Source organism: Portunus trituberculatus, chromosome 28, assembly GCF_017591435.1.
Source record: "Portunus trituberculatus isolate SZX2019 chromosome 28, ASM1759143v1, whole genome shotgun sequence".
NCBI lineage: Eukaryota > Metazoa > Arthropoda > Malacostraca > Decapoda > Portunidae > Portunus > Portunus trituberculatus.
In genome coordinates this window covers 5,826,955-5,846,074 of record NC_059282.1, presented here as the reverse complement: position 1 = coordinate 5,846,074, position 19,120 = coordinate 5,826,955, and the positions used below count along the sequence as shown (strand labels likewise).

Here is a 19,120-nt window from a genome sequence, read left to right as displayed (position 1 = left end):
CATCCCAACTAGCTGAGAGTGGCAGTTAAATCAGGCGCCCTCCTCCGTGCCCTCACCCCTTAATGACATAATTAGGACGGGTAGTTGGCACGATAATTGACTCGAATAACTCAACAAATAAGCACTTCCTACACCTTGAGTCTTTCAGTGAATATTTTTCAATTAGAGAAATTATACTTATGCCTCTCATATTCATAAATACAACAACCTGAAATATTTCCATCGCTTATCATTGGAACGGCGTTCGGACGTTCGACCTCAAGTCTAGTTCGTATTTCACTTGTGATATTATGAATTTTCACTTATCATTGTGTAAAAATGAAAAGTAAAATTTTTGCAATCATTTTTATATAAAGATATAACTTTATAGCCAGAAAGAGTGAAAAGCACCGTGTTTTACGTAAGAATGAAGCCAAAGTCGCAGGCGGCAGAGGGATGCGGACTCAGGGACAGCCAAGTTGCCAGGGTGAAGGGAGGAATTGTTCAAATTTTCCGTCATTTATTAAAGCAGCTGCCCCGGGAGGGCGGTGCTCACCCCTGAATTACTCCCACACACTCCTGAATATCCCTGGAGTGCCCTGAGTCCCTCAAAGTGACGCGGAAACCCTCAATAATACCGAAAGGAGAGCAGTGTCCAGCACCTTTGAGTTTTGTGATTCACCGAGTGAGAGAAAGAAAAAATATTCCCATCTCGGAGGCGTTTATGTGTCTTTTTCCATCATGTCGAGAGAGTACGACCACCTGTTCAAGTTGCTCATCATAGGAGACTCAGGTAAGCCAGGGGACAGGCTGGGAGAGGGAGAGGTGTGAGTGAGAGTGAGGTGTCAGGGTGAGGGAGGCATTAGGGTGGAAAGGGAGCTATGAGGGACCCATCACACCCTTACTTACACTCATATTTCAGGGCCTGTTATCCCTACTATCCCTTTCCACCTTCCATACCACCTGAATTAGGACGTAGGTGGGGAGAGGAGAGAGGGAGAGTGGAGATTAGGGTGAGGGAGGGTGTTAGGGTGACAAGGGAGTTATTAGGGACACTTCACCCTTTCCGAACTACTCGTATTTTAGGTCTTAGCTTTTCCACCTTACGTTTCACCTTGATTAGGGCTGAGGAAAGGAGAGAGGGAGGGAGAACAAGGTCAGGGAGAGTGAAGGAGTGTTATGGTGAGGGTGGTGTTGGTACATGTCACACTGCACCCTTTAATACTTGGTCTCATTAGCCTTTCTCACCTTTATTAATAGCCAGGTAAGATTTAACCCTTTGACTGCTATTTGGTACTCCTTTCCTTAATTACTAATCTCTGGGATATTTTTGTTTATTCTTTAGCCACTTCCAATCTTTAAACTGGATAGATATTGCAAAACCGAATCTTTTAATCTGATTGTATTCTTGCAAATGCCTATAAAGGTTTCATTCATTAGTGCTGGTCCCATTAATTCATATTTAGATAACAGTGAGAGAAGTGTTAACAGGATAAAGAATCTGATAGCATCTCCACATGCCCTGTTTTGAGATTCTTTCAGTGCTTTGTGTCTCCTACAGGATCTTGTTTTGGTGGTAATTAAATGAGGGTCTTTAAACTGATTTGTGAGTATTTTGGCAACTTGGCTATTTGGAAAGTAACAGGTTGATAGGTAGATGACATTTTTATTGGTCCTGCCTTGATGCCTCTAGTACCACACGATGAGACCTGTTAAGCATGTGTGTATGTGTGTGTGGGTGTGTGTGTGTGTGTGTGTGTGTGTGTGTGTGTGTGTGTGTGTGTGTGTGTGTGTGTTATGTGAGAGGGGAAAGTTGGACAAGGGTTAAAACGAAAAAAAGAAAAAAAAAAAAAGGCCTAAGTTGCTGGTCCCCTTCCATGTCCGAGAGAAGTGACAAATAAAGGGATAAATACCTTGAAACCTCCCTCTTTAATGAAGTCAAGTCATGCGAAGTCAGAAACCTGCTTAAAAATGCAAATATACATCAATATAGGACAGTAGAGTGGACTTTTACAGCACATAATCCTTAACAAAACTTCCAATAGATTCACAAAATCACCCTTGAAAAAATAATTAAGCACTAGAATGAAGATAGTCAAGACAGGACAGTAAAATGTTTAAGAAAATCTGTATAAAAACTAAGACCCAGCCTGTACTATATACAAGAGAGGGTTAGAATACTTCCACAGAATGTCCCAGGGTAAAAAAAACAAATAATCACTAGAACGAAGATAGTCAAGACAGGGCAGCGAAATGTATAAGGAAATCCATTTAAACACCAAAACCCAGCTTGTGCTATATACAAAAGAGGGTTAGAATGCCTGCACAGAATGTCCCGAGGTGTGCAGACTTGTGACAAAGCAAAGAGCAGTGAAGCGTAATGTATGTCAGGGGGAGTGGAGTGAGTCATCTTGCTGGTAATGCTCCACGGTTTTTCCACGTTTGTGTATCACTGAAGAGAAGGAATTTTAGGCACTAGAGTATCAAATAAACCAGATATTTTGAGAGCCAGTAGAGTTTGGAATGTTGTGTATATCTCTAGGGAGTTTGGAATGTTGTGTGTCTGGTTTTCCCCTCAAATTAACTGCAAATTGTGGAGTTTTTTGTTACTAAGAGCTTGTTTATAATTGACATTGTTGTTTATTTATACTTCTCTATGGAAAGAGTAAGATGGATGAAATAATGGTTTAACTTTACCAGCAGAGTATTGAAAGAAACAATAGAATACAATCATCCAATCTTAACACATAAAATTAGGAACTGAATAACCATATGTCCACTTCATTCATTATTGGCTCTCAAGGTTACTTTTGTTTCATGTTATTAGTGTGTTGCATGGTGGTTTGGCTTATCAGAAGTGATTACAGGACCTTATGATAGCTACTGGATTACACTTACCTGAGAGATACTGTCTGTTTCTGGGTAGTGACATGATGCAGAGTTGTCATGGTGTCATCATTAGAATGAGAGAAATGGTAAAGTTTTGAGTTAGGTCAGGTAGTATGAAATGGAGGCAGACTTGAATGATGAAAGGTGACAAGGAGGTTTGATGAATTACAGAGAAATAGGAAGAAACTACATAAAAAGGCATTCAAAAAGAATGACATAAAAACATTAAAATAAATGGAAGCAAGGCAAAGAAATACATAAAAAAATCTCAAATACGTATAATCAAAATACAATATTGAGAAAGAAGAGAATGAATGGACAGACGGAGAGAAAGGGAAATGCGCAAGCTTGAAGAAACGAAGCATAACAACAGTAAACATGGCACAGAAGAATGCACTGTGATGACATAATAACACCAACACAGACATGCTTGTGCTGTGCAAGTGAGACACAGAAGTGAGATCAGAATCAAAAGGTCAAGGATCCGTGGCTCTGAAATGAGTTATATAAGGGATGCTTGTTGTGTGAGGAGAGTTAGCAGAAGGAACTAGTAAGGCTGCAAAACTTCTTATCCTTCTCTTGGTTGCTAACATAATCTAAGCCTTTTCCTCATGTAGTGTGAGAAAAGTTTAGTAGAAGGCAGTGATGAAGGAACTGGTAGGAATGCAAGATTCTCCTTACTATTGGTTACTAACATCATCCAAGTCTTTTTCCTCTTGATTTGACACAGACACATCATCGTTAGTCAGTCTGTGCGCTGCAAGACTCTACTTGTTGTTTGGGTTGTGGTCACCATCAAAAACTGCATCATATATTTATATCCTTATTTTTTCACCATGATTGAATGACTTACTAGCACAAATTTTTTTGCATTATAGACAAAACAGATGCTAGGGTAGCTTGTTGACCCATTTACTAAACTGCTGAGATTTAAGAGAGCATTTATTTATCTTTTACACACACACACACACACTGTACTTCTTGTGGCATTATCTTGTTACTGGCTTTCACTTGACAGACACGAAACACCTGTCAGGACATGTATGGGTAACTTATGAGTAAGTTCCAGTTATTCTGATCCTGAAATTTAAGACGGAAGTTTCAAAACATCCCACTCTTTTGGCTAACTCTCTTGGACCTACTTAGGGACTGGCATCTAAGTGGGCCTTTTTGTTTAGTTATTTTTGTTGCCCTTGGCCAGATTTCCTCTCTTGTTTAAAAATAAATGCCCAGACAGTCTTCCATGTCATTCATTTGAGCAAGATTATGTTGAATATAAAGTGTATTGGTCATTTTATCAGCATGAACTTCATTATTATGGAAGTCCTATCTCCAGCTATCAGAAAGGGACATGGAAACAATGAAGTTCAATTTCCTTATCACTGGCATGTATTATTAATGATTACCTAATATGTATTGTGCTGTCAAGATTCCATGACTCCTTATTAGCAGTGACTAGAAATTATAGAGCACAAGCTATTAATTTAGTATTGTGTACTTGTTCTGCTTGTCCTGTGACTCAGCAAACTAAAGATCATCACTCAGTCAACTCTTTGGAAGATATACTAAGTGGAAATATAGATAACGAGGTGATTTGCAAGATTACATGTGGTATTTTACGTTTCTATGACCAGTTTCATGACGATATTAAGGGTTTATTTCAGAGTATTAGTAAGTTATGGACTACAATTAGGTAATGTATGTAATTTATACTACATTGCATTTTCATTGGTAATTAAGGCATTTTTGTTAACATGTATTTTGTAGTGAATAAACTGTCTATCCATCTATCTATCTATCTGTATCATGTCTCACTTTACCGTATTGATTTGATTATATATACAAATTATACACAGTGAATTGCTTCCTATTATCTGTGAGTGATGTTATGTACCTGTGATGAAGGACCATTGCTAGATCAGCCTTGCAGTTATGATAATTTCTAATATAACCAAGACTTAAATCCTTGTTATCTGGGCTTGCTGTAGTCATAATCTTCCCAGTATGTTTCCTAGTTATTGTTTTGCAGGATGTTCAGGTGCTGTCCTATAGAACCCCTTCATAACTAACTGTTGAAGTTGATAGGAACAGGTATTAGATTGGTTCAGACTGATAAATGGACTGCAAACATTTCAATTATTCATCAATGCAAACACTAACACGTTAAGAAAAAACAAACACTGTATGGTACTAATTTACATCCATTCTGTTCTTTATGCTGTCCATTTTGCCGTCATTCACACCTGTCTCACTCACTCGTCTCCCCAAACAGGTGTGGGAAAAAGCTCTCTCCTGCTGAGATTTGCAGAGAACACCTTCACAGGGAACTACATCACCACCATCGGCGTTGACTTCAAGATCCGAACGTTAGAGGTGGATGGAGAGCGCGTCAAGTTACAGATTTGGGACACAGCTGGCCAGGAACGCTTCCGAACTATCACATCCACGTACGTTCCTCCTCATCCACCTCTTCCACTTTCCATAGCTTGTTTATGTTGCCTCTCCATTCTTATGTTTTCCTACTTCTCTCTCCCTGCCATTTGTTTCATACTTATCTACTTCAAATGTGTTCTTATTTCTTTTTCTGTGTGTTTCTCCCTTTACCTTCTCCCCTTTTCATAGCTTGTTTGTGTTGTCTCTCCATTCTTATGTTTTTCTACTTCTCTCTCTCCTTGTCATTTGTTTCAGGTTTATCTCTCTTCAAATGTCTTTTAATTGTTTCTTTTTGTACGTACGTTTCTCCTCCTCCTCCACTCTCCATAGCTTGTATTGTTTCTGTTACCTCTTCCTTCTTATACTTTCCCATGTTCCTTTCCTTGATGCTGTTTGTTTCATATTTATTTCTCTTCAAATGTCTTCTACATAATTGATTCCTTTTGTCTTGCTGTTTACCAATCCTGTCTTTGTCTTTCACCATTTCACCTTTGCCTTTCTCAGTGAGTCATGCGTGTCACAAGTTTCCTATCCTTCCTGCCATATCTTTAGGCAAACCCTTGCTACTGTTACATCATCTGTCCTGCTCTCTCTCTCTCTCTCTCTCTCTCTCTCTCTCTCTCTCTCTCTCTCTCTCTCTCTCTCTCTCTCTCTCTCTCTCTCTCTCTCTCTCTCTCTCTCTCTCTCTCTCTCTCTCTCTCTCTCATTTTCTTTGTGATAAAGAAAGAAATGCCACCAATGCCTAATGTCTCAAAGTTAACCATAATCATAAATGTGGCATAAAAGTCATGAAATGTTATCAGTGGCAACCTCAGGAAGCATAGGAAGGAGGGCAGAGATGGGAATGGTGGTGCAATATCTTTACTCACATCCTCTCCCTCCACACTTGTCTCCAGTACGTCACTTACCCCCTTAACGTCACTCATTTTAAGGTGCCAAGATGAATGGTCTTTGTCATCAACCTCCGAGTCACTTACATGCTACCTGACTCTCCTTTCATTCCATTTTTCCTTCTTTTCCTGGTACTTTTTTCATTTTTGGTGTTGATTTGTAACCCTCATGAAATTTGGCAAGCAGGGAAGGCTCTCCACCATTGACCTTTTCACAGGCACTCATTATTTATATCTTCTTTTATTTTATTTTGTTTTTCTCTCAATTTTTGTGATCTTTTGTTTCTCCAGACATATCTCCTGGTTTTCCCATCTTACATGTTCTTATCTTGTTTCTTGCTACATATCCCTGCTGCGACATGCCTGCACACACACACACACACACACACACACACACACACACACACACACACACACACACACACACACACACACACACACACCCGGTAGCTCAGTGGTTAGAGCGCTGGCTTCACAAGCCAGAGGAACGGGGTTTGATTCCCTGGCCGGGTGGAGATATTTGGGTGTGTCTCCTTTCACGTGTAGCCCCTGTTCACCTAGCAGTGAGTAGGTACGGGATGTAAATCGAGGAGTTGTGACCTTGTTGTCCCGGTGTGTGGTGTGTGCCTGGTCTCAGGCCTATCCAAGGATCGGAAATAATGAGCTCTGAGCTCGTTCCGTAGGATAACGTCTGGCTGTCTCGTCAGAGACTGCACCAGATCAAACAGTGAAACACACACACACACATGTTTTTGTTGTCTTTATAAATGAAATATCATCTCCTCATCCTGTTAACTTTGTAATCGTGCTGCTTTCCATATACAGTACATTGTATTTTGTTATCTTTCTCTTTTTTTTTCAACCAAGCATGCTCACAAAGGCTGCAACACTGAATGCCCCCACAATTGTCGCCTCTATCTATCCATCGTACTTGACTCTTCTGCTTTGAACTGTTGACATTTTTCTACTCATCTTTTACTTATTCTTATCACTTACCTATGACAGGTCTAGAGCCTCCATTCTTTAAACTGGTGAATATCTTTCTTATTGTGAGTCACCTTCATTTTCATTATATTTATTACCATCATTTCATAGTATATCTTTACTCTGCCTTGTGTTAGAAAGTTAGAGTCTCCCATACTTTGTAGTCTGTTGCTTATCTTTCTAATATTTTCCTCCACTCATCATTGCCACATCTATGAATCACCTGGTATATTGTATATGTAAAAGGAGATTAGTGAGGGAAAAGTAAAAGCAGATTAGAGAATGAAAAGTATTGCTGAAGGGTATGTTAGTCATTTGCCAAAAAAAAAGGAAAATTTTCATGCACAAGAGAGAGCCAGTCTTTTAGTATTTTTTTAGTAGTTTCATTAAAAAGATTCAGGTCAGGAAGGAAAGGGAGACAGAGGCAAAGTGTAGCAAGAGGGACATAATCTGGGTGAGAGGAAATATGAAGTCCTGTTTAGAGTAATAACCATAATACTTCTTTCATTATGTGTCCTTTTCATTTCCTTTCCTTCATTCTCTCACAGGAAGGTACCAGTGACTCTAGTGTCATTTTCTGTCGTAGTGTAACATCATTGTGTAAACTGAAATATGTGTCGTATATTGTTATTTTATATTTGTATTTCTCTCGCTCTCACATCATAAGATACCTTAAATATCCCTTCCTTTACCCTTTTTGCCTCACATTCTTCTGTATTTACATCTTCCTATGACCTGAACACTTTTAAGAGGGAGGTTTCAAGACGTTTATCCCATTCTTTTGGCTAACTCTCTCGAACCTGCATGGGGACTGGCATTTAAGTGGGCCTTTTTGTTTATGAATTTTTTATTGCCCTTAGCCAGATTTCCCCTCTTGTATTAAAAAAATTAATTCTTCCATGTATATCCATTCTTGTGTATTCCTCACCAGCCTCCACTTAATATAGCCAAGTACAGTATTGAGTGTTAAACTATGCTTTGCTTTGCTACAGGTACTACCGAGGCACACATGGGGTAATAGTGGTGTACGATGTCACCAATGGAGAGAGTTTTGCCAATGTCAAACGCTGGCTGCATGAGATCGAGCAGAACTGTGAAGTCGTCAACAGGATACTCGGTGGGTTGCTCTGTTCGTTGGCTTGGAATGTTGCTTTTAGATCCATATTCTAAAGTACTTCAAGCTCTTTAGGGACTTTTTGGATGCCTCAGAGATGGTTATCCTGACTCTCATGGTTGTAGTTCTTGTTAAACTATCACTAGACTCATTAGAACACTGTTGAAGATCCTAATAACTATCAGTACATCCTGTTGAAATGAGTCAAGATGAGGCACTGTGAACTTTGGAAATACAGTACAGACTTCAGAACTAGGAAGGCTAGAAGTGAATGATGAAAATAGTAATATGAATACTGAAGTGTTTAAAGAAAGGGTAGTTTCTTGAATAACACTTTTGTATGTGTTACCATACCCAGTCAAGCAAATGCATTGTTTCTTTAACTTGTATTCAGTGTAAAGACAACCAACCACAGGGTAATTTTATTCATGGAAAGAGTTATGAATAGAAGCCAGTGTTGATTTGCTGTTTTTTTTTTTTTTTTTTTTTTTTTTCACATACATTTAGAAACAGCATTAGTGTGATCCCTTTAGATGAGGTAATGAGTTGAGAGTGACCATTATTACTATTCTTTCAGTGGGGAATAAGAATGACTGTCCAGACCGCAAAGTTGTCCTGTATGAAGATGCCAAACGCTTTGCAGACCAGATGACCATCAGCTTCTTTGAAACCAGTGCAAAAGACAATATTAATGTGGAGGAGGTATGTGCCAGTATTTGGTTCTCATTCTGTCCTGGCATCTCCACTGTCTTGTATGTTTTGTTTGTTTGGGCATCTGCATGTGTGTTACATCCTCTGTTTGTCAGTAACATGACTCATCTTACCACTGTGCCTTGCAGATGTTCACAGTGATGACCAAGATGGTTCTCCAAACAAAGAAGGAGCAGAAGGACCGCCAGATGGAAACAAATGACCCACTCCGCCTACACAACAATAAAACACACAAAAGAAAACCCAAATGCTGCTAGCAAACACACACCAGGTGAGACCTTTAAGTGGTAGGAGTCTGGTGCTGCTGGGCCCTGCTTCCTGCTGCCAGAATTTGAGATTACACTTCTTCATTCCTTGTTAGGGTAGAGGAGAAGTTTACATATTTGCAGCACTTCTAGATATATGTTTGTTTTTTTCTTCCTATATATTTTTAGTAGACAGATAGTTCGAATTTACTGACCACCAAATCATAGAATACTTCATAATAGATCAGTGAAGAAATACCATCAAAGCATATACTTATAGCAGGACTTTAGACATCATGATCTATTCAAATTTCTGTAGACACTTAACAGCATGTATCATGAAGAAATGTACAGCTGGTTGTTGACAGTAAGACCTGGGGAATTTGTAGATATATTTTTGTACTATAAATCCACTTTTTGTTATATTAAAATCAATGAAGTGCATATATGGGACTAAAAGCATTAACATAGATAGCACCTGTAGTTTATTCATTGGGGTATCTATGCACCCTTAGTGGTAGAAAGAAAAAGGAGATAGAAAGGCAAGTTTGGTGTTACTCTGCTAATCAACATAACTCACACTGTAGTAGGTGGACTGTGTTGGTAGAGGTGTGGAGGTGTGATGGTTCAAGTGTGGCTCATTTTTCATTCCCATTGCTTGCTTGTATTGTGCAACTGTCCCCCATATTCTCTCTCTCTCTCTCTCTCTCTCTCTCTCTCTCTCTCTCTCTCTCTCTCTCTCTCTCTCTCTCTCTCTCTCTCTCTCTCTCTCTCTCTCTCTCTCTCTCCTGTACTGTGTGATACCAATACCTTTTCATGATATCTGGACATAACCTATAGATCAAGTCCCCTTCCAGTTCCCCCCTATGTCTCTCCTAAGAAGAAAACTGAGTCACACTTTTCCTGCAGGTAGAGAGTTGCTGAAAGAACCAAGCGGTGTTGCATGAGGCACAGTACAGCACAGCACACACCGCCAATGCCAGCGGGAGGAATTGGTTCCCCACCCACCCATAAAGCCTCTGTGGCATGAGCACCTGTCATTTGCTGAGGGATCCGAATGCACATAAGAAGACAGACTTTCAATTTAGTCTTATAAGAGTTACGCGTCAGTGGAGGCTTGTCCTTCTGCCCGTGTGAGTCAGTGCGAGCATGTCAGAATGCATGTGATTATGTAAGTTAAGGTTCAGCTTTTTATATCGATGGCCCATTTCAAAATTTGCGTCTTTCTTGAATCGAGTCAAAAGGAAAGTATCTGTGTCGGTCCTGTAGTGGGACTTTGCTACTTCCCCTAAATCTGTGAGCATTAGGTTTGGTATTCAGCAGTATTGGGTTTGTGGAATTGATTTATTTTGTGCTGCATTCATTGGTTTGTCTAGAATGGAGCTGTCTTAGAGATTGTATTACTTGTCATTGACGTATAGAATAATTAGTATGTATGGTGTTATGATTTATTTTGTTTGAGAGAAAGAGTAAAAGGGAGAGAGGGAGAGAAGCACATAAATTTGGAATGATATGCTGGATTGAAGTATTCAGCATCTCAAATGTATTTCCATTCTTGCCTTGATTCTACACCATAACTGATGATTTATTGATACTGTACAAACTTCATGCTTTCCCAAATTTGTGTGCATGCTGGTCTGTTAGGGAAGGTGGGAGCATAATCCTGCTTTCCTCACTGGTCCTTGCTTGTCACTGGAGGGAAACACATGACTGCCACATTTCCAGAAAGTTGCCCAGAAAGATATGTGAATCATGCATTGATCTACAACTGGTATAAGCTATTTTCATAATGTATGTGTAAGGAAATATGTTGTATCATACATAAGGAATGGTGATAATGTGTTGGCTGCGCCAGAGACCATAAGATGTCCTATTTTGATAGAGAGAGAGAGTGTGTGTGTGGAAGGCAGCAAGCTAAAAACAATCAGTGTGTTTGCGAGGGATAGATAATCTTAAACTATTATTTTACTGTTCCTCTTATTGCTTTATTCCTTTATTGCACAAAATTATAGTTGTATTTGCCTAAGAAATCATTCAGCTGGACTCTTTCCCTTAAAATCTTGACTGGGTGTTGTGTATACGTACATCAGAAGACTTCCGTATGCTGCCTTATTAGCCAAGCAGAATGATAGACAGATGGATCAATACCTAAATTGAGGCTTCCATCGTCCTCACGTTGCACAGAAGCACCTGCAACAAACTGTGCATTAATTAGACAGGTTCTCATGCATGTATTTCACAAGTTGGTAAATGGCACTCTTGTGCATGTCTTTTCTGGTGTAGCATGAAGGACCCCCCATGGGACCATTTTTATTGCCTGTTGTAGTTCAGAAATGTCGGGAACAACTAGGTTTGTGCTTCAGGGTCTTGGCCAATCATGTCTTTGTTGCTTTGCTATCATTAGTAGTTTCAGCTCATGTTTGTAGAGGTTGAATTTGTCTAGGTTCCAAGTGAAATGTATGTTCGAGGCTGTGTATGTTTGTGTTCTGTTACCTCTGTCTTGGCTTTTCATCCTCATCAACACAAAAATTTCTCTCTCCTGTTGAACTTACTCAGTCTTCTTTACATACATGATTTGTTTTGATATCAAACTATAAATGTATTGTTCCATGCAACAAGGAATGACATTTAGTCATTCCTACATCTTGCCCTCTTGCAGATCCATTCAGCATTGGTCTGTGCACCTTACCTTCCATAGAAACATATCAAGTATATTCAGTAAGTTCTCTATTACCATTTGCCCTACAAATTTACTAATGGAAATTTTATGATTTTCATTGTTAGAGAGAAAGGGGACTTGGAACCTTTTTAGTATTTTACTTATCTTATCTTTAGAAAGAATACATATATTTTCCATTTTCCAGCTGCTTTTGCAGTACTTCATACTTTGTGTATCAGCCATCAAAGCCTTTTCTCACTCACAACCTGGAAAAATCAAGAGAGGCTGAAGATAAGCAAGCAAGGGAATGTATTTATCATGTGTATTTGAAGGGAGGTCAGTCATCACTTGTGTTTGATGATATGCACACACAGTTTCACCATCTCTCATATACATTCAGAATTCCCTTTTAACAATGAATAGGACACATCTGTATTTAGAATCATCACCTCTCCCCCCTCATCCTGGCATGTGTATTGTTGATCTTGACAGACTGTTGATCCTTGTAGCCATATTTCAAAGTGTTATCCCCCACTGAACATTTAAAGAGTCGGTCTGTTACGCATCATCCCTGCACACAATACATGGAGGTGTTGTATGTACAGTAGAAGTAGTCATTAGCTGAACCGGTAACTGGTTATAACACAACCCATCGTACCACATACCTGACTTGTTGTAGTTGTCATTCTCATCATTAATCCCGTGATACTTAGATACACTAACGTATTTGGATGTAAGAAGAAAAGACGTTTTAGATCTCGGCTTTATTATTATTATTTTTTTTTTTTTTTTTTTTTTTTTTTTTGTGTGTGTGTGTGTGTGTGTGTGTGTGTGTGTGTGTGTGTGTTTTACTGTTTGGTAAGTAGAGAGAGAGAGGTTGTAAAGTAATGAGCAGATCGCCTCTCCACAGTTGTCGGCTCAAATACTCAATTCAGATGTACACTAAATGTTAGCACTTTATGCTGAATGACCAGCCAGCCATATTTTTTATTATTTTCTTTAGTAAGTTGTAGCAAGAGTACTAGTTGAAATGCTATAGAGGGAGCTTAGTGATAGCTTAACAAACAACTATCAATTAGTGTGTTATGCAAATGATTAAACTTTGACAGTTGATGGTTAGACACACAAGACCGTCAGTGCCAGTACTGGGAAGAATGTATTGAAGTTGCAGCACAATCACATAATTATTACCTGTCATGTGAAACTCATTGATAGTTAGTCTTCAGAGGGAAGGCAAGTAGTAACATGTTCCAACCTGTGTGACATGGAAGGCTGGGTGCATGCCAAGAGTCTGACCAGTTCATTGTTGATTGTCCAAGATTTTCTTATGTATTATCCTTGAAACAAATATTAGTGACTATTATTTCTCAAGTTTGTTCTTTTATGGCACCTTTAGACTCAGTATAGTTGAATCTTCACTCTGAAAGGCAAATCTGTCAGCGTCACTAAGAATGCTTTCTGCTTTAGCAAAAAGTATGGCAAGTGTTGAGGAGGGTATAATTGATATAAGGGAAAATGGCATACATAGCAAAACAGGCTGCATGGATACTCCACCTTTCCAAGTATTACTGTCATTATGTGACACATTCCCTCTATGTACTTCCTTCAGGTACTCGCCTGTTATGTTATCAACTCAGTTTCACTTGGTCAGTCTGTTTTTTTTACATATTTCATTCATAAATAAAGATTTTTGATGGTCTTCAGACATAATGATTCAAATCCGTTCAATGGCAACATATCAGGAGTGCTGAGTGTTGAATATTCGAGATGTAAAGTAAATTAAAAATTAATTTTATAAGTCTTTGATCCTTAAAGACATGATGGAGAACCTTGATCGCAAGACTGTTACTCTATCTTTCATAGGACTGTCAACACTGACTGTGTGGGTTCTCTTGGCTTTTGTAGTTGATAGCAAATAGGAATTACATTGATGGACCTTGAACAGGCATTTATGGTAATTGTTTAGTTTTTGACAGACTAGGTGATCAAGGCTAGAGGCTCCTTGTCCTTAAAGCTCTTATAGTGTTTGCCACTAGCAAGAGTCCTTTGATGCAAAGAAAGCTAATGATGATTAATTGGAACACTTCTGCCTTAACCTGGGAAGTCTCATGGTGCTGCTGAAGATGCTCCTCATACACTGCCAATTGACATCAAGGGCTCAAGTTTACCTGTAGGGAACACCTGCTTGTGGGTTGAGGCAGCTTCCAATTGTCAGAATGTAGAGGTTTGGAGGGTTAAAGCTTTGTCAGATTGGATCATTAAATAATTTTTCATCTCTTCCTCACAGGCAAAAGGTATATGTAACTGCCTCCATGTTACATTACTTTTGCTTCAGCTTTGAACATTGAAGTAGAAGGAAGAGTTAACTTTTCACCATTCATGTATGTAAAGTCATCAGTAAAGTTGGTTTTTGTGTTCTATGGAGGACTGTGTGATGGTCTCCGTCCGGTTTGGAGAGTGTGTTGCCCCTCCGTGAGTGTGTGTCTAGGGTGCAGGGGACTTTTCATCTAATTGACCTCATAAAAATTATCTTCATTATATTGAAAGGAGAGCAGCTGCTGCTTGGCATTTCATGGTGGCTTGTGCTAGTTTCCCAGGTCCTCCTGCACTTACAGATCATTCATCTTGTATGTCTTCATGATCCTAATTCATCCAGTTTTCTTGACTGTATTCTCATCCTCACTATCAGAAAGATTGAGCTCATTGCTTCACCCATTAATGAGATATGACAGTGATGATTGAAGTTGAATGCTAGAAGGGATCTGTACACACATGGGCTTGGTAGGAAGTGAAGGGATGCATAAGTGTTGCTTAACTGATTTCAGAACAACAAATGTTTGCTCATAATTTTAAATCAACACCACCTCATTCATTAGTTCCCTAACAAAGAAATAATAGCACTAGTAACTCTTATTCCATTACTGTTATTTTGAGGTTCCCAGCACAAATGGTTTATTGCTTGAGGTTGTTATGGGTTTGTAATTCTGTTCCTTACAGTCACAGTCATTCCCTGCACTGTACCAAATAACTTCACATTGAACCCAGTTTTCCCCCATTTAGCTCCATTGCTGTTTTGTGTATTTGTAATTGTAGTGCTTATTATTTTCATGCATGTATGTACACCATTCATCTCTGGTTTATAAAGTACATATTACTCTATGTTATTACACGTATTGAACATTGACTTGCTTGCATTATACTACCATGACACAGACCAGCTCAACCGAATATATGAAATACATTTATATCAACATATGAAGGTCTTAAGTTATTATCATTATTGTCATTATTGCCTGATACTACTATGTCAGTTAGCACGTGCATTTCAGTCTCATAAATATGCTATGAAGAAGCTACGATTGTTTTGGTCTCTGGGACGGAGTAGCACCAGAAATCTTGTCTTGCATTTGATACCTTGACTTCTGCTGACTCCCTTACCCTCAGTGCTTGTGTGATTTTAAGGCCAGTCATTGTATCTCTATCTCCTACCTTCAGTTCATTACACTGCCCTTATGCTAGTGTCTTAAGGAGCATAATAGTAAATGGTTATCATCCCCTTTAGACTTCAGAAATTGCAAAGGTTGTCCCTCATGAATAAGCACAAAATTTATAGAAGTCAAGATTAACTGTGATCACTTTCCTATAAGCAGTGGATTGGAAGTTCCTAATTAAAGCACATCATGGAAGCCAAACAAGCAGTGCACCTGACTGTAATCTGGTCCCAGTAATCAAAGATGCACAAGATCCAACAGTCAGGTGTGCAAGTCTTCCCCATGTATGTGTTGTTGCAAATACTTGTGCTCCTGACAACATTTTCCACCCATATTTATTCTTCTAAAGGGCATAGCATAACCTTTTTACCTTTTTCTGGGCCTACTGTTATTTTTCCCTTTGTTAAAGCTTACATAGACTGCATGCACTTTTATATGTTAATTTAATCATTGTCTTTTTATACACAAGGAGTGACAGAACAGTGTAATCAGCTGGAGACATTTTGTATTGTTTGATGAAATTTTAGATTTCTTAGTATACTGTTGGGTCGATCATACATAGTGTTAAGTTAAACAAAATTCTACATCTTAGGTAATTATTAGTGACATTTGGAATTTTGATTGAAGGAAACTGTTCACACAAAGTTAGAACATATTTAGTTATTTATTTCATTTGCTACTTTTGTTTCCCCTGTGGTGTATTTATCGTGTTTAATTTCCTTTCCAATGGGTTTTTGTCATGTCCAACGCTTTACAGAACTTATCAAATGCTGAACAACTATTTTAAGTTGGTCAAATCTTATTCAGCAGTTTGCAAAAGAAACACACACACACACACACACACACACACACACACACACACACACACACACACACACACACACACACATTGCAGTCACTATACCTTGGCCACTTTTCTTTCATGCCTGCTTTGTATTGTGTTCATGTCTGTGTGTTTATATCTGTCACTCCTTGTCTTTGAGATTGAGCCCAGCAGCCCATCTCACAGATCAGGAAGGGTCATGGGTGTGCAGGTTATGATTGCAATGTATCCTTGTGTAAATCTTGTAACCTTAAATACTGTACTTCTTTTGTATTTTTTATTATTTTTAATGCACCAAGAAAACCTATTCCTGTTTATTGAAGCTCCATTCCAGTGTGATTTAATTTCATTATATTTTTTACTCAATAACTTAAGCCTACCACATAGTTTTGAAAATTTTTTGCACAGTATATTATTCCACTAAAACATACGCGAGAGAAAGGTTTATAATGGTATGATTTTTATGGTAAAATGTAAAAGATGGACTTCCATGTTAATAAACAATGATTCCCCCCTCCATGCACACACACACACACACACACACACACACACACACACACACACACACACACACACACACACACACACACACACACACCATATTTGTAAAAAGATAGGCCCAGGTGATCAATTCTTTTATCATTCAACAAATAAATAAATCATCTTTTTATTAGAATCTAGTAGAGAGAAAAAGAAATCCCATGCTCTGAAATATTCTATATGTAATTGTTGATTTAAAACAAAATATATTGATGTTTACTGAATCAGTGTGAATATAATGTGAGCATATTTTTTGTATAGAAATATACATATATAGTATATACATATATATTTCAGAATCCAGCGACCTTTTCCATTCCGTGTTTATGGTCTGTGTTTCAGCTCCATTCAAGCTGTAATTCCAGTCACCCCTCCATTAGTGTATTCCTCATCATTGCCATTGAATTTGACTGTTAAGTAATATATCTATACATACAAACATAACATACATATACATATAAATATATATATATAAATATAAATACTATACCAAGTAGTGTAAAGGATTATTCAGACTGTATTTCACCAGGATGCATTATAATGACCTTTGTGTGGAGATGTGGGCATGAATTGAGTAATGGACCATAATTGCTTCTACTGTGTTGTGCAGATCTTCCTTTATCCTCATCTCATTTCATTTGATCCCTATAACTGTTAACTTCTTATTTGTAACACGCCACTCTTCATTTTTTATTTATTTATGTATTTTATTTTATTTTTTGTTTTCTTTTTCTTTTTTACCATGCTACACCATGGCACGACAAAACCTCCCATTTCTGACTTTTCCTTGCTTTATAAGGAATTCAAAAGAACTTAGAGATTCAATAGAGCCATGAAATCTTACTATGATGTTGCCAGATAATAAAAGAACATGTTCCATTGAAGAGCAGATCTGGCCAAAGCTTTTACACTCACAGAGATCTACACTGAGCACATTGGTGGACATTGAATGAGGGAACGATGCAAACACAGTAGGATCAAGTGTGGTCTGTTGCTCTGCCTCTCACCACAACTGCACCGGGAGTCTTTACTGCAATTATGTTATCATTACCTTCAGTTTTTAGTCGTAATGATGATTCTGTCCAGCAATCTGTCTGTTCCCATAAACCCCCCAAAAAAGTAACAGATCTTTCAAAGGGCCTATTTGAATATTACCCTCAAATATAATACAAAGATTTATAGTAGATATGTAAGGGCATTCCATCTCTTCAGCCTTTTTTTGTCTAATGGTTGGCTAACTGGTCGTTCCATAGTTAATTCCCTCCCCAACACCCTAACTTGTATATCTGGGCATTTATTTGTCTTTTTGTCACCCCCAGAATACTGCAAGGTTAGGCAGGAGAGGGCTGTGTAAGAAGTAAGGGGGGTTGGAAGGGGTAACTAAATCTGATATTATGTAATGACCATAGGTTGATATGTCCCATTGTATTGCAGTAAGTCACAAGGTTTGTACATGGTGTAAATAGTCGTATGTAATGCTGGACTGTTATTTCATCCTCATTGGTGTGTGTGTGTGTGTTCTAAAGATGTATGGTAATGATAGCTTTTGTATTATGGTCTCTCTCTCTCTCTCTCTCTCTCTCTCTCTCTCTCTCTCTCTCTCTCTCTCTCTCTTTCTCCACAGCATGGCATTAAATTAAAAGAAAATATTTAAGGAAAAGTCCTTTATGCTATCTTTTGCTGAAATATAAAATTTGCCAACGTTATTTTTTTCTATTTCTTATTTACCTAGTGATTTAATTCATACACATACATTTACTGTTTTTCCTCTTTTTCACGCTCTTTACTGACATCATAACTTCACAAGGACAGTCATTAATCTCTTCAGTACCGGGACGCATTTCTACCGCGAGTTTTGGGTACCATTAGACGATTTTATTTAAGGAAGGCTTTATAGGGGGTCAGAAGATTAGGCATAAAGTCTTCACCCTTTTAATCCCCAAGTAAGTTTCTGAAGCTGTATTAAATCGCCAAATAATAATCAGGATGAATATGAAAACGCGTCATAGTACTGAAGAAGTTAGATTTATAGGGAGTTGGTACGCGAAGTGAGTGAGATTTGTGCAGTCTTCACCCTTTTAATCCTCAAGTAAGTTTCTGAAGTTGTGTAAAATCGCTAAATAATAATCAGAATGAAAATGAAAACGAGTCATAGTACTGATGAGGTTGTTTATAGGCAGTTGGTACGCTTAGTGAGTAGGTAGGTGGATGGATGAGGATGAGTGATGGAGGGATATGGGTTGGGAAATGGACGGACTGACAGGTGGATCGTTGTAGCTTTTCTGAAAGTTGGATTAGGTGGATAAGTGGATGAATAAGTATGATGAATCTTATACTGTTGTAGATGAACTGATAAGCTTCC

The 19,120-nt window shown here is 38.4% G+C and overlaps 1 protein-coding gene across 1 annotated transcript; it reads left to right on the top strand.

Annotated features, from left to right (window-relative positions):
• Window positions 1-431: 431 nt before the first annotated feature.
• LOC123510367 (ras-related protein Rab-35-like) lies at window positions 432-18,234 on the top strand. The gene is made up of 6 exons (XM_045265470.1): window positions 432-772; window positions 5,141-5,315; window positions 8,168-8,292; window positions 8,867-8,991; window positions 9,129-9,271; window positions 10,155-18,234. The coding sequence occupies exons 1-5, from the start codon at window positions 721-723 to the stop codon at window positions 9,255-9,257; spliced, it is 606 nt and encodes a 201-aa protein (XP_045121405.1). The 5' UTR covers window positions 432-720; the 3' UTR covers window positions 9,258-9,271; window positions 10,155-18,234.
• The last annotated feature ends 886 nt before the right edge of the window (window positions 18,235-19,120 follow it).

Bases quoted from the DNA above. Each gene is read 5' to 3' on its own strand.
- LOC123510367 (XM_045265470.1), top strand. From the start codon at position 721: ATGTCGAGAGAGTACGACCACCTGTTCAAGTTGCTCATCATAGGAGAC. The intron at 773-5,140 runs GTAAGCCAGGGG...CTCCCCAAACAG, and splicing joins GCTCATCATAGGAGACTCAG to GTGTGGGAAAAAGCTCTCTC. The intron at 5,316-8,167 runs GTACGTTCCTCC...GCTTTGCTACAG, and splicing joins TTCCGAACTATCACATCCAC to GTACTACCGAGGCACACATG.